We start from the raw sequence: 17,183 nt of genomic DNA, 5'->3' as shown, positions 1-17,183 counted from the left end.
ATGAAAATATCGATTTTTTCTTTTCCACTTCCTTTAGTTTTTTTTAAAATACATTTTCAATAAATATTTTTATAGTAGTTTAGTTTTAGTCGTTATTGAAGCCCTGATAATGAAATTTAGATTAAATTTAAATTATCAACCTAACTATCAAAAAGATGCTGTCAAGTTCAATTTATTTCTTTACTAGAATACACAAGACTAAGGTTGATGTGATACCTTAGGAGTAGAATTTTCATATATCCAAAATCTATTTAAATATATTACTTTATTCGTCTCTCATTTATCAATAAACCAATAGAAATATAGCCAGGCTTAGGAACCGAAACATATTTTATAAACTCAAACCAAATCTTATCATTGTTTTTGCAAAACCGGACTGTTATTTTTGAATTCAGATTCAAAGCGGATTTAGTGCATTTATATTTAAAATCCAATATTTTGAAATTTATAATATTTTTTTGAGATTTCAGTCGGTGTCCACCTCTTTATAATATAGTTTCGGCATAGGTGTAGCCAGGATTTTGGTTAGAGAGGGAAGCTAATAGATAGGTTTTCCCTATAAATTTTATTGGATCTAAAAATACATATCGCAAGCTTTGGGGCGCTAATAGATAGGTTTTCCCTATAAATTTTATTGGATCTAAAAATACATATCGCAAGCTTTTGGCTATTTTTGTAAAAATAGGGTTTTCACATTATTTTTTAAAAAATACTTTTTTCAAAAAATTTTGAATTGTCGTTATTTTAAAAATCTATTAATTTAAATTCTTCTTTATAGTGATATATTGTATACATTTATGAGGAAAGAGGAGTGTGTGTATATATTTGGGGGGGGGGATCTATTAGCTTAAAATGATATTTATGAGAATAATTTCCAAAGGGATTTTTTTCTTGCCACCTTCCCTCCCTTCCCGGGTACGTTTATGAGTTCAGTTACGATTCCAGTAAGAAAAAATCATAAAGGTTTAAATTTGGTAGGTTCATAAATATTCAGTAATTTTTTTTTATTGGGCACCCATATAAAGCTCTAGATAACTAATTTGAATATTATTTTATGAAAAATATAGAAGATAACAAAAAAACAAAGAAATTAATCCAAAATTTTATTGTCTATTTTAATTTATACATAAAATCGTGATAACAACATATAATTTATATCGTCTAATATATCTTTGTCCAATCTTGTTCTTTGTGGTGATAGAATATATTTTAATCCTGAAAATGCTCTCTTTGACAAAAATAGTTGGGACAGACATGATCTTTGATGCTAACATATATAGTTTAGGTGGTTCTATTATTCCTCCCCATTATGAACCTGTTTTTATTAATCTCAATGTAATTATAGGAATTTATAAAACCACCTTTTATTATTTACCTCTATTTGAAATAATTATTTAAAATCGTTCTAGGGGTCGAGATAATTATCTTAACTAAAAGTAAATGGTTTATCATTATGCATTCATCATCGAAATACTTGCATAAAATATTTTCTTGCCATGTTACTGATATCAGTATTTGATAACGGGGATCAAAATATAGACCTGCACAAGAATCATCATTTAGTTTAGCTTTTGGAAGAAATGAGAAAATTTGCCGATGTAGTAGAGGAGACCGGGGAGCATTCGAGTCCTAAAAGACAAACGTCAATAAAATTAAAACTATTTTATAATATTGAACAAATAATATCTAAATTATTTCACTTATTACTTTTATGCTATATATAAAAATAATTTTTTAAAAATTTTACTTTTTAAACAATATTAATTTTTCCGAAAAAGAATTTGGGAAAGGATGAGCTAAACCTGAGGAAGAATGAGCTCCCATGAGGTACTTTTTAGCTGAATATATTTCTTATTTTTAAATATAAATATATTTATAATTAGAACTATTTTACCGATAAAACTAAGCCATAATGGAAGATAATTATAATAAATTAGTGAAATTTATTGACAATTTAAAAAAATAAAGAATGGATTAAATTGCAACAGGATACATGTTCCCAAAGAGAAAATTACGGAACAAAGACTCATAAACTTTTTAGATGCATTTATTAGATAATTGTATAATATAGTTTCTCGTTCTTTCTTTAATATTTGTCTTGATGTAGACAATTTAAAATCTTGTTGTTTCCTTAATCTTGATTTATATCTTTACACTGTTGCATAACCTACGTTTGTTTTCTCAAATTCCTGAATTTTAAAAATTTTGCTCAAAAAACTCATATGGCCCTCAATATCTTTAAAATTTAATTTTATGGTAGTTTAAAGATATTTTTTGTTCAAATAATAAATAATTTTATAATAGATTCAATCTTTTATATAAGATAGTTATTGGTTAATTAAAACCTTAATCATTTTTTTATAAATTGCAGCATTTAGAAAGATACTTTTGAGGGTATAAATCGCATATTGTCTTATAAAAGTTTTATATGTGATCCAATTTTATAAAATATAGCCGCATATGCATAATATAGTAATACATATTTGGTTAAAAAAGTTAACCATTAGAGTTGGGTACTCTAGAAGAAACCCCCAAGGCTCACAAGAACAGTAAAATATATTATGTACAAGTTATCTGGCCATGTCCATAATAATTTATATGAAAGAAAACGATATAAATTTGCCTAAATTAACAGCTTATGAACATTTTCATGCCGATATAAATTTAGATAAATTTAGAAAATTATTTTTTCAAAAAATAGGGTATTTTTGTGCTAAACATTACTAGGAAGGCCTACAATAAAATATTCATGATATAAAAATACATATTGTATCAATTAAAGTTTCCTGACACACGGCTAAATTTTGAGCGATGTTGTTTTACCCCAATGATGGTTTCCCCATTTATCCTATAATTTGATTTTATTTTATGTGGCATAGAACTTATTAAAATGTGTATCCATTCATATTTTCATCAATATCTTTAGCCATAAAGCAACTTTATCACTTTCCTATAATCTTCTTTTAAAAATGGGCAATTTTATATTAATTAAAAGACAGGAATCTCACTTTATTAATCACAAAAAGTTTTTAATATAACTTTTATAGCTTGATCATAAAGGCTTATGTTTTGTGGGCTATCAATCCTTATACTCTAATCTAAAATGAGCTATTTGTCTTTTAAATAGTTTAAGCAGAGTGTACAAAATAATAACAACAATATTAATAAGTTTATTAATGGTCATTTAAATTAAAACTATAATTTCCCACAAGGTCAAACCATGCCCAGGATGCTCCTGAATATTAACAACTATCAAATATATTATATCGTTTTTAAAATTATCCTTCTATTAGAAACAACTAAAATAAACTGCAAAACAATTGATTAATATATTAGTAACATATTTTGTAACAATATTTATAGACGGATTTTGTACTAAATGTATAATTAGATCAAAATTATACTAGATAAGGTTTAATTTATTCAAAAAAAAACAATTTAAATCTAAAATAGATACTTAAACAGAAACGTATAGTTAAATTATATTACCTTTATAAAATGAAAATAAATATAACTAACTTTATATTATATAATATTAATGAAAAATTATTATATACTAATATGTGCAATAAATAAATTACGATTTTATTAACAATATGTAGAAATTCTATTTAAATTAATATACATTTTATCATTTGTCATATTAGGAGGGCATATAGATTATATGAATTATTCATAATAATGAGTTTGGAAAATCAATTTATTCAGGAATTAGGAATGTAATAAATGGAAGGGTGTAGTGGGGACTAAAAAGACCACTTAAAAATAAAATATTTAAAAAATGGGAATAAATTCCTAACAGCAATCAGCATCATAAAAGATTCTGTAGACAATCTCGGCCTCGTACTGAATCAAAGAAAAATAAAATATTGGGAAATTAACATGATAATATTTTTGAGTTTAATCTCATTTAAGCCCTCGTATTAGGAGGAGTTAATTAATATCTTTTGTCAATATAAACAATATTTTGAAAATTTAAAACTTATCCTTCCTAATCTATCGACTCATAAAGCCTTTTTTTAAATTAAGAACTATTTAAATAGCCCTAAAATTATGTATTCCCTACGATCGAGCTCAATATTTTTGAAAAAATCACATCTAGTGAGATACAAGACTAGAATAAACCATATTTCTAGCGATTACATAAATATCAAGCTCTCAGACATTGTTTGGGATTAAGCCATGCTTCCTTCCAAGGTTGCCTTGGTTTAAGGTCCTCACCATCTATCTCAATCTGTGCTTCACAAATCTCTTGCAAACGCAGACATTATAACCAACATTTATCAATTATCGATTCCTTTTAAGTATAGCTAAGAAGGAATGATAAAATATGTGGCTAATACATCGAATTTTCGAATTCTACAAAACAGATAGATGAGGATTTACTACCTGTAAACAGGCTTATAATATCGCCTTTTCGTTACCATATATGCAGCAAATGCCAAACTGACTATGACAATTTAACATTCATCCGTAACATTGTAAATACAATCCTGACAAGTTTAAATGCAATCAAATAATATCGCTCAAACGGAGGTCAACAAGCTTTCCCACGTTAGAACCTTTTTATATATTTCCTGACAATAGATGCACTGATAGAATTACACAAATTCCTTGGGTATAGAAAATTTATGATATTGTATTTCTTATGCATAGACACGAATTCCTCATCCAACATCAACCATGACGCAATTAAAACTGCTCAGAATTTAAAAAATCGCCATATATTCTGCAGATTCATCAGATTACATTTTCATAACAATAATCAGTTACATTCTAATATATGGTGATTGACTAAGAACTTCTTCAAATATGTTGGTTGTCAAATCAGTAAAAATTTGGGGGAGTTTACTGAAGGTTTTTATTTGAAATTAAAAATAAAAATAGCTATCCTTGAGCCAAATTATGTTTGTTTAATTAAATTAATAGCCCTAGATTATTAGAACTATTCTTCCTATATATTTTTTTCCCCTTCTAAAATTCAGTAAGAATAAGTTTTTTAAATTTTATGTTCATTGAAATTTATTTGGATTTAATATTATATAATAATATTATCGTGGTCATATTAACTGTATCTCTTTCTTATCCAATATTTTTATAATAATGTTTAACAAAATAGTTATTTGAAAAATAAAGTAATACATAATTGCCTCAATTAAAGGGTAGGGGAGACTGGGGTTAGGTAACCGTGGGGCTTGGCAAACCATTTAATATTATCTTAAAATTATAAACACTAGAAGGTTAAAATTTTATCCTAATATAAATTTTATTAGTTTACATCTATAGACAAAAAATCTTTTGAAATGATTAATTATTAAAAATTTTATTGAAATAAAACTTTGATGAAATTTTCTAAAGATTTTTGCATGACAGAATTTTAATTTTTATTAAAATATATATTCATTTATATATAAATTAAATTTTATAGCAAAGTTTAAACACTCTTCTATAATTTGGGAAAGTTTTATGAATATTTATTATGTCTATATAGTATTTCAATCATGATTAGTAAATTTAGAGCTAGCGGGGCTTACTAAACCATACATGTCAATCCATTTCAATAATTTTTTTTAGCAATTATTACATTATTCGATATGGTGCGAAAATATAAATCCCAAAAAATTAATATAGGAGAATCATTAATATTGATAATTATTTAGAAGTATATAAAAATTTAATGAATTAATATTATAATTGTAAATAGGCTATTAGGGTATATGAAAATTGTAAATCAACAAGGAAGACTAGCCAACTTACAGGTAAATTTATCTACATTATCTGTCTTATTTTTAAGATATAATCACAATAATTTTATGTAATTTTTAAACAATATAATCAATTTTTAGCAATATTTAATAATAGAAATTATGTAAATATTTTTATTAAATGTAATTTATAAATGATCTTATATTTTAGATTGATTACAATTTAGATGAAATATAGTATTATTGTATTAATTTTATGTAATTCTTAAACAATAAAATCAATTTTTAGCAATATTTAATAATAGAAATTATGTAAATATTTTTATTAAATGTAATTTATAAATGATCTTATATTTTAGATTGATTACAATTTAGATGAAGTATAGTATTATTGTATTAATTTTATGTAATTCTTAAACATTAAAATCAAATTTTAGCAATATTTAATAATAGAGAATATGCTAATAAAATCTAAATGGTAATGGTAAAGAGATTATCATTTTTAAATTTTATGTTCTTAAATGTTAAACTTATAATTAAATAATTATATATTTTACTTGACATTTTTATTTTCCTAGATCAAACTTTATCAGATATTATAAGAGATATCAAGAAAGTGGCATACTTACTAGTGTAGGACAAAATAATAAAAAGAGGATATTCACAGAAGAAGAAGAGGGAGATATAACTAAATATCTGATTCAATCTAGCCAAATTTTTTATGGCCTTTCAATTAAAAAGGTATAGTTTATTCTTCATTATTTTATATTGTTTTTTAGATAAAAATATTAGCCTACCAAATGGCAGTAAATATGAAGAAAAAATTTCCTAAATCTTGGAAGGACAATTCAATGGCTGGCCATGACTGGTATTTAGGATTTATGTCAAGAAATCCTACTCTCTCCTTAAGATCCCCTGAAACTACAAGTATGGCTAGGGCAACTGGATTTAATGAAGAAAATGTTCTATACTTTTTTGATTTATATAAAAGTTTATTAAATGATTTGTTAAGTAAATGTTTACATTTAATATTTAGGAATATTAGATGAACATAAATTAGAATGTATGGCAATTTACAACATGGGTGAAACTGGACTTACCACAGTTCAAACCCCATCCAAGATTATTGCACAAAAGGGTCAAAAACAGGTAGGATCTATTACTTCCGCAGAAAGGGGTACCTTAATAACATTAGCGCTTGCTGTAAATGCAATTGGTCATACAATTCCTCCAATGTTTCCTTTTCCCAGAAAAAAATATTATGACTATTTTGTTAGAGATGGTCCATCTGGCTCTATAGGGGTATCAAATGGTTCTGGATGGATGCAAGAGGAGGATTTTATTATTTTTTTGAAGCATTTTTCTAAACACACTCGGTGTACTCCAAAGTCCAAAGTTTTATTAATCCTTGACAATCATATATCACACCACTCTTATTCAGCTGTCAAATTTTGTATAGATACGGGAATAATTCTATTATCTTTGCCACCCCATTGCACCCATAAATTACAGCCTCTTGATCGGTCTGTTTTTGGGCCTCTCAAAAAATATTACACATCCAGGAAAATTATTTACAATTTATGATATTCCATCAGTTATTAAGGATGTCTTGCCTTTAGCAGCATCACCTCTCAATATATCAAATGGTTTTAAAGCATGTGGAATATATCCACTGAATACAGATATATTCAAGAAGATTATGTGGCCTCAGTTTATGGAGATTCTATATGTGAACTTCCAAAAAGCCCATTATTAGAATCAAGCTCAGTATCTTTGGTATTAAAAGATATTTTAAATACTAATAGAAACTTAGATATATGTAATGATACTCTATCTACGTCTTATGTTCATTTAGATAATATTCCTGGACCATCGTGCAATTTATCAATATCCTTGCCTCATCCCAAAGAAAGAGTCAAGAGAGATATTTACATCATCTCCTTATAAAAAGAAATTAATTGAGAAAGAAAAGAAAATAATGGAAAAGAAAATATTAACAAGAGAAAAATAGTGAAAAAAATTATTCACAAAGATATTTGTGTTTGTTGTCAGCTGGAATATATCAAACATCATAATGGTGAAGAGTGGTACCAGTGCAGAATGTGCCACGAATGGGCACATGGTACATGTGCTAATTTTGATATATTTTTTATATGTCCAAAATGTGTATTAAATTAACCAAAATTAAGTTTCAATTTTTATATATAATTAGCTTCAATTTATATGTATTATGATATTTTTAACAATAAAAGAATAAAATTATAGTATATGTATCATTATTAATAAATAAAAATACATTTCAATTTATTATGGCCTAAAAAAAGCATTGGTTTAGGAAGCCCCTTGAAGTGGTTTGCCTCACCCCGCTATTGGGGCTTGTTGGGCAAATTTACGACTTTTACAAAAAATAAAATTTCAAAAAAATGATTATTTCTAGAATTTTTTTATAAGGCACCTTTATAGAGTATAGTTTTAGGTATCCAATCATATATTGCTTTTTATATTATCTAAAAAACCCAGAAGCTATAAACAATTTTGTAAAAATCGGTTCACCTAACCCCAGTCTCCCCTATCCCTCTCGCTTGTGTGTAGACATATTTGCGAAATCTAACCCCTACTAAAACTCTTTTCGTTGGCGAAAATTAAAAAAACAAACAAATGTTCAGAGCTAAAACAATATTAAATTCGCTCCTATTGGGACATAAATCCTCGAAACTTCGGCGAGACACTTTCCTTCCTGAAGGAGATAGAAAGAAAATTACCTATCTCACGGGAGATCCCAATTAATATTTCAATCGCTAGAACATTGACTTAGAAATATGACGCTCAAATTTCTTATCAATTTACTGCTTAGTGTAGCCACTTTCCTTCGTTTATAATGGTATTTTTTATTAGTAATTTATTTTAGCTTTTTTAAAATATACATATATTTTTTTGTTTGACATATATTTAATACATATATTTTGCATTGATTTATATAAAATTCAGAGACTTGCAGAAATACAATTTGCATGGCCTGGCCCGTCTTTTTTAGAAAAAATAATTTTCGGCCCGGCCCGAGTTTTATATTTTCAGGCCCGGCCCGAATTTTTCTAAAATATATTACATTTATTTTTAATCTTTATAGCTAATAATGGCGATTTAAAATATCCGGTTTTAATATATGCGGCATAGCCCGGTTATTTTTTTTAAAAAAATTTCTGGGTCCCGCCCGAGTATTTAAAAAAATTATTTAGGTCCGGTCTGGGTATATTAAAAAAAATAAAATGAAAATATGGCCCGGTCCGGCAAGTTTCTAAAAATAAATGAATTATTCATCATTGTCATTATTGTTTTAATTTTAATTTCCTTTCGTTACACGATATTATTTATTTGTCCTACAATTAACAAAATAAAATATAAATGTAAATAAAATAGATTATGTCGCATAATGTTAAGTAATTTATTTATAATAGTAGGAGTTAATCATCGTTATTGTTACTAAAAGCTCCATTATATAATTTTCAACATTTCAACTGATTAATTTTTTAATTTAAAAAAAATTAAAAAATTGACCCAGCCTCATATATTTTTAAATATTTATATGCCGGGCTATGGTTTGTGCCAGCAGGTTCCTGATACAGATAACCAAACTAAAATAACTATTCAAAACCGAGGAAGGGCTGCAGCTGGGCCTGGGCCCTGTATAAATTATAGGGGCTCTTTAATCATTGAATTTGAAGTGTTCATTACTATTTTGACATAAAAATTTTAATATTCTGGGAAAATAGTGGAAAATGGAACTAATATAAAAGACATGATAGGATATTACCACCACGGTTGGGCAGTTATTAAAATACTTATTTGAATATTTTAGAAAGTATTTAGTAAATACTAAAAAAATAAAAAGTATTTTATTACGATTTCACGATTTTTAGACAAATACATGTACCTTTTATTTATTTTTTTATTATAAATTATATTATAGAATCAACATCCTCTACTGTGAATAAAAATAAGAATCCTAGAAAGTTTTTTCTTGGAGATGAGGAAGATATAACAAATGAAAAAAAAGGAATATTTATATTAAGCTATTACGTTTATAAGATATATATTTTTGCTGGAATTGTGTGACAACATCAACATCCTATAAATGTTGGGTGGAAAATTTTTCAAAATAGCTTGCTGCAACAATAATTATATTATTTATAATGTTTATATTAGAGACCTTCATGGGCCTAGATTTTAGGACCAAGCCCGGCCCAGGCCCATCGTAAAAAAAAATTTTAAGCCTATGCCCGGCCCGGCCCGTTTTTAATATTTAAAAAAATTTCCAAGCCCGGCCCAAGCCCATAAAATTATTTTATGTATACTTAACTTATGCTGAAGTAATACTAATAGAAATATAATATTTTATTTAGTAATAATATATATATATAATATTAATAAATGATATAAACAAAATTTTAATTTATATTTTCAAATTTTATGGTGTATATATTCATAACCTTTATAGTTTATGAAATTATGTCCTTTTTAAGTTCTAATTAAAATTTTATTTTCAAATATTATAAAAAGTTTACTTGAATATCTATTTGTCTACGTCTAACAATTGTTTTTAAATTTTCTGCTACTGTTGGGATTTTGCTTTGAATTTGACGCTAACTTGGGAAAATATATGTCATATCGAAAATGTTGGCCATCTTTGGGAACATTTTTGGGAATATTCCCTGATTTTCGCTGTTTCGTGCCCAGGCCGTTGTGTTAAGTTAAGTAAAATTATACCAATTTCCGATTTAAAAAATATATACTATCCTAAGGTGTATAGGAAATTTGACAAATAACACTAATAAAGTCAGAATGATTAGTTATATTTGTCCTATTAAATATCCTTAAAATAAGCTAAATTTGAATTTAAAAATTTAGGCCCAAGCCCGGCCCAAGCCCCATTGCGAAAATTTCCAACGAACCCAAGCCCGGCCCAGGTCTTCTAGAAAATTTATAATTAGGCCCAAGCCCGACCCATGGGCCGGGCTTGGGCCGTGGGCCGGCCCATGAAAGTCTCTAGTTTATATTACTGTAGGATATTCGATAATTCTAGAAAATGGATAATAATATAAATAGCCTTTATAGTAAAAATTGAAAGTGACACTAAAAAAATCGACTTGAAAAAAATATTCGTCAAAGTAATTTAATTTTTTGCCAAAGTATTTGTATTTAAATACTTTTTATTTTTTTTAAAACGTTACTCTTTTTTTTAAAAGTGTATTTGTTTTGTATTTAAATACAATTTTTAAAAATTTGCCCAACCCTGATCACCAGTATGGTAAAATTTGTTCATAATAAAAAATTTAGAATTTATCCCGGTAGTTTTATGAGTTATGCCTTGGGCTGTAAAAAATAAAAATAATTGCATGGAATTAAATTTATTTTATCAAATCATAAATAATGATAAAATATTTATGATAAATTATATAGATTTTGATGGTTATAAGTTGTTTGTAAGATGTCTAGAGAGATTATTTTATTAATTTTGTTGTTGTGTGTATTCTTATGATTTTATAAATAGGTTTAGGAATACGAATTTTATATAATTGGCAAAGTTTACAGAAAATCAAGATTGTCTTTTCAATCTATTGGGATTTTTTAATTCAGATATATATTAATTCTTATTTAAATGTTCTCTAAAATCATATATCAAAATTAAGATATTTTTAATCATTTTATGAATAAATGGCTAAAAATGTGCCAAAATATTTTTTAGAAATTTTGTGTGCCTAAATAAAAGAATGATATCAAATTTTAGATTTGATACTCATCGAGATAAGGGTACACAAAGTTTAAAATATTTTAATATCAAAAAGCCAATAACTCTGGAATCGAGCTAAAATATCCATTCAAATTATTTTTATTAACTTAATATTATATAAAAATTTAATTGACGAACATGATAAGAGAAAATACCGGAAGTTAAAAAACAGAAACGAGTAAAGGATCTATTCTTTTTTTCTGATTTTGTATATATAATTATTAGATAAAGGTGCATATATATAAAATTGGGATGGGTTTATACAGGTTTTAATTGTGTAAAGGGATAAAAATGACCAATTTTTCCCTTCCTACAGCATTTTATTCTATAAAACTTTTAAATTAGTAAAGATAAAGCTATAAAATTTAGCAGGATTATTCATCTCTCTATAATATATTTTCTGAAAAATAAATATTAATTTTAACTCAAAAATTTTCATATATAAAAAAATTATAATTGTAAGAGAAATAATTAATGTTTGTCTCATAATATCAAAATTGAAAAAAATTTAAACAAGCCGATATCTATAAAATCAGTAATGCACATTATGAATAATTTAAAAAATATCTTCATTAAAACATGATAGTATTTTATTTTAAGGCTAAAAATTAAAATTATTATGAACAAAAAAAAATATTTTCTAATCTCTTTTCTATTATAATATTTTATATTAAATTTAAATATTCAGAAATAATCCTATATTTAAAATAAAAATGATAACTTAAACATTTAGTAATTTAAATGAAACAGATTAATTTAAAGTAATCTTCTAGTATGATGTAAAAATAATTAAATTTGAATATATTAGGATCTAGACGAGTTTTTTTTCTTATCGAAGATACTTAAATTTGGCTCTATTCCCTAATTTTTTTAAACGTTTCTTGTTATTAATATGTTTATTGTTAAGATTTTATGTGTTCCACACTAAAGCAGATCATGGCTACCCAAGAGACTAATATAGAAATTATATTGAGATCGATGGTAAATTTAAAATTTGATAATAATTTTGCCTCCAAGTTAATCTTCCATCCAAGTATTTAGGAATAGGAGCTCACTCTTCATTATTACTATCATTCTCCCCTTTTATATGTTCAAGGTTCTCGAGAAAACCTAGATCCTATGAGTCGCGAGAAATGAGTCGGACAGTTGTAAAAATAACTCACTAAACAAATACATATATAGGTGAGATCAGGATGGTAATTATAAATTTTTTTTTTTAGAAAAATATCAATTTTTTTAGTTTTTACTATTTATTATTATTATAGGGATAGGCTTACGATAAATAGTGTTTGATAAGAGTTAAGTTAAATGAAAGATACCCTTTTATAGGGCCCTCTTTATAGCTTAACTTAGTTTGGCATTGCCTAAGGACTGCATAAAACGGGGGGAAAAGAGGTTGCAAAAGCAAAATCGATGATATATATTATTTATTCAAATAATATGCGAAATGGAGGATAGAGTACATAGCATGAAACATACTCTAAGTTTAAAGGCGTGTTTATTTTGTCATTCAACAAATCTTATAACATGAATTTAAAAATTGTATTTTTTTTATCAATCCTTTTTATTATTCATTAGATTATTATTTATTTATTGTTATTTTACTTGATAAAACGAGAATTGGGTTATGCGATATAAAGGATCTCTTACCTTAATATAAATATAGTAAATTTACTCGGCCAAAGCTATGATAATGACGCTAATATGTGAGGAAAACATAAGGAGTTCAAAAACTCATATTAAACTTAAATCTACACCTCTGGTTTTAAGCGATGCTGCATGATTCAATATAGATACTTCTCCATTACTTGGCATAATTCAACATCTTTACGTTTTTTCCTGCTCTCGGCACCTATAGATTGAAATTAAATTCTTGCCTTAAAAATAGTTTTTTATACTAGGTGAGCCACTTATTTATTAAAATTGTTTCAACGAATGAGAATCACAAATGGATTTAAGTTTGATATGAGTTTTTAAACTCAGTTATGCTTTTGCATACTAGCCGCTATTATCGTAGCTTTTCCTCAAATTGTTTACTATATTTATATAGTAATTTCGATTGTAAGAGGCAGTAAATAAATTTTTAGAAAAATTTTTAATTTTCTTTGTAATTAATTTTTCAGATCCATTTCCTTATTCATGATTACAATATAAGGCATAGAAGGTAGAGTTTTTTCTCATATTTTACCACTTAAAAATAAATTTATACATTATTTTTAATATAAAATATTTGTATCAATCTAATCTATCGATAATTACCGCCAAGTTATTAAATTAAGCAGAATTTCATATTTAATCGAAAAATGTAATGTCCCATATAAATAAATAAATATATATATCCGTATAAATTTATATGGTTAACAATAAACTTTAAATATCACCTTATCGTGTATCAACCCAACCTCATAGGATTTTCCTAGTGATGTTAAAAGTTACTTTTGAAACATAACTAGTTACAGTTACTAGTTACATTGGCAAAAACATAACTAGTTACAGTTACTAGTTACATTTTTACAAAAGTAACTAGTTATTAGTTACAGTTATTTTCAAAAGTAACTAGTTACTTACTTTATACATCATTCATATGCGCATTATTTATTTATTGACATTTATTTAATATAAAAAAAAACAAAGTATAATCAGTTATTAAATAATATACAATTTATTTATATAAAAAATATCGCAAAATTGAATATTTACATCGAATACAAAAATATATATTTGCATTGAAAAAAAAACATTTATTTTTCATAAAAATTAGAATCTAATAAATGTTTATTTGCTTTTAACAACAAATTAATTTCAAAGTTATTATCTAGAAGACGTGCTCGTTTATCTCCAAATATGAGCTTACCTAGACTGAACAAGCGCTCTACGGGAGCACTTGATGTTAGAACAACATTATATTTAATAAAGAGTAATTTTAACTTTGGAAAATCGTTATATAAAGAAAACGTGTTGTTATTAGATTTGATAAAGTTTTCTATAAGTTCATTATCCAGAATATTTTGGCGCTTTAGGTCAAAAAATCTAACTACATCAAGTGATGTTGGTTTTGAGCATGATTCATTCGTCTGGGATTCACTCTGAGGTATTAAGGTATTTATTAAATTTAAAATTTCCTCCTTTTTTGCTTTATTCCTTTCTTGCCTAATCCAAGGCCAGTCAGTTTTAAATAAAGGGTGAAGAATTGAAGCAATGATGTTGTCATTATCATAAAGATTATTAAACCTATAACATGATATTATTAATTTATAAATAATTATTTGATTTAAGTTACCTTTTTTCAATACTAGCTAATATAGTATCCTTTAGAGGTTGACAATATTTTAATACCTGCACATCTGCCATACATATAATTATTTGTGTTATTGTTGGGGTATAATAACCCAGATACATGTACTTTTCACCTTCAAGAATATCAATGGCTTTGGACACTGGTCGCATAATCTAATTTTTAAATTGTAAATTTTTATAAGACTTTAATTTAAATTTACACTACAATATTCTTTTATAAAATCACGATCATCTGATGTGAATCTACACAATTTTAATTCATCACATAATGAATCAAATTCCACAGGCACTTGATTTAAGAACGATAATATTTTGGCCAGGGATTTATAAAAGGAACCCCACCTTGTTATAACGGGATATGGAAGTTGAGAATGTAATTTTTTTAAAATAAGTTCGGCAGATGGCCCAGATTTATTTTGGAGGTTCCACAAACGTTGGCATTTAGATATAGCTAAGTTATAAACTTTCCTATACCCCTCATTGTTTAAAAGTAACTTGTTGGCATCTTGTGTTGCCACTAAGTTTAATGTATGGCAAGAACATCTTCGATGCTTGGGAAGGTAGTCGAAGTCATTAATATCATAACTGGAGAGCCCAGAAGAAGACATTATATCTTCTATTGAGATATATTCAATATCAGAAACAGAATCTTCCTCCATTATAATAGATGGGCAGCTAAATACTCTAAGAGAAATAATTTATAAAGTAAATTAGTTAGGCATACCTAAACGCCTTTGAAAAGTTGCTAGCATTATCCGTTATTGTGCAGATATTTTTATTTTGGATATGGAACTCCTTAAAAACAGCAGTTAAGGCTTTGCTGATCACATCATATGTATGCCTACCTTGTAGTCTTTGGCAGGCTAGAATAGCTGAACGCCTTTCCAATTTCTCCACATCAATCCAATGCACTGTTATACCAATATAGGAGCTATTATTAATATAACAAAAGATAACCAAATGTATTGTGCACTTTAGTAAAAAATAATATTTACCGATTAAATGCTGTCCAGCAGTCAACTGTTGTACAAACATAATTAGGCTCTAACAATTTTTCTATTAGAATATCTTTCATTTGAACAAAATATTTTGATATTCTTGAGGTTAAGGTTTGTCTGCATATAATCTTCATATTAGGTTGCAGGGTGTTTATCAGCTCAACAAAATCTTCATCATCACAGGTTGTATATGGGTGATTTCCATTTATTATATATTTAATAATTTGTGAATCAAATTTATCTTTGCTGATACCTTTAAAATTTGATTTTCCACCAAAGTCAAGTTTAGTTTGTTTTAACTTACTTGATGTGGCTGAATTGTTTTATTTATTATCTATGGTTTGTTTTATATTTATGGATTGGTTAGGATGCTTTCTCTATAGATATATGTTTTATATATATAAATATTTAATTAATATTAATTATTGTTATAAAGTTAATTCATTTAATTATTCTATATAATATTAATACAATTTATATAAACTTACAGAGATATGTTTCCATAAATTAGCTGTGGATGACTTAGATGCTGCAATATACTTTTTATATGGTAGGCATAAGAGGCATTTGACAATAATATTAGTATTATTACCAGCCTTGTGGTATTCAAAATATTTTTCAAAACTTGGCCAAGGAAGGTCATTTTTTTTTGCAATTATTGTAGGAGAAAGTATAATTTCTTCATCTGACTCAGAATCCATATCCATATTGTATTCTGTTTCTTCCATCTAGGAGATAAATATAAATAGCACTATCTAAATTAGGAATAGAATAATCAATTAGAGTGAAACATACAGTTCTAAAATGTGTCTATTTTATATATAATTTGAATATAAATAAAATTCAGGCTAGACCAAAAAATAAATTTCAGAAAGCAATCATTTTTTTAAATTTGAGTCATGTTCTTATGCTTTTGTTAGACATGGTTCTTGTAAGTAATGATTAATAATTTAATATTAAATTCTAAAATAATCTGTCTTTGTTTTTCCTTATACTAAAAATTTTTTTTTATTACGTATGATATGAAGTTCCAATGCTTGTTACTTGACGGAAAAAAATATATTGTGCTACATTTGTAAATAAATATAATATTAAAATTTATTAAATTACTTGAATTTCCTTACAAAATTATGAAGCCCAGCAGCAATGTAACAATTTAAGAAAAGAAAATCAATTTGAACGGGAAATTATAACAATCAGACATTTTCACAAAATATTAAATTAATAAATTTAATTTAAAATTAATTTATCACAAATATCAAAAATAAAATTAATTATTTGAATATATCGTTAAAAGTAACTAGTTACTTTAGGCAGTTACATTTCAAAAATTATAACTAGTTACAGTTACTAATTACAATTTTAAAAATATAACTAGTTACAGTTATTTTTTAC

The 17,183-nt window shown here is 26.1% G+C and overlaps 2 protein-coding genes across 2 annotated transcripts; one reads left to right on the top strand and one right to left on the bottom strand.

Moving 5' to 3' along the window:
• Positions 1-6,313: 6,313 nt before the first annotated feature.
• On the top strand, positions 6,314-7,289 carry LOC135924190 (uncharacterized). Its single transcript, XM_065459238.1, has 3 exons — positions 6,314-6,446; positions 6,485-6,695; positions 6,742-7,289. Exons 2-3 carry the CDS (start codon positions 6,506-6,508, stop codon positions 7,287-7,289), a joined length of 738 nt encoding a protein of 245 aa, XP_065315310.1. The 5' UTR covers positions 6,314-6,446; positions 6,485-6,505.
• A 1,207-nt stretch (positions 7,290-8,496) lies between these two features.
• On the bottom strand, positions 8,497-16,516 carry LOC135924189 (uncharacterized). Its single transcript, XM_065459237.1, has 7 exons — positions 16,381-16,516; positions 15,786-16,101; positions 15,515-15,721; positions 14,991-15,474; positions 14,774-14,943; positions 14,422-14,724; positions 8,497-8,572 (listed from the first exon to the last, which is right to left on the bottom strand). Exons 1-7 carry the CDS (start codon positions 16,514-16,516, stop codon positions 8,497-8,499), a joined length of 1,692 nt encoding a protein of 563 aa, XP_065315309.1.
• Positions 16,517-17,183: the final 667 nt, after the last annotated feature.

The sequence above is a fragment of the Gordionus sp. m RMFG-2023 genome, chromosome 2 (assembly GCF_954871325.1).
Source record: "Gordionus sp. m RMFG-2023 chromosome 2, tfGorSpeb1-WG-v2, whole genome shotgun sequence".
In the NCBI taxonomy this organism is placed as follows: domain Eukaryota; kingdom Metazoa; phylum Nematomorpha; class Gordioida; order Chordodea; family Parachordodidae; genus Gordionus; species Gordionus sp. m RMFG-2023.
The sequence above is the reverse complement of the archived record's forward strand: the minus strand, read 5'-3'. Positions and strand labels throughout refer to the sequence as shown.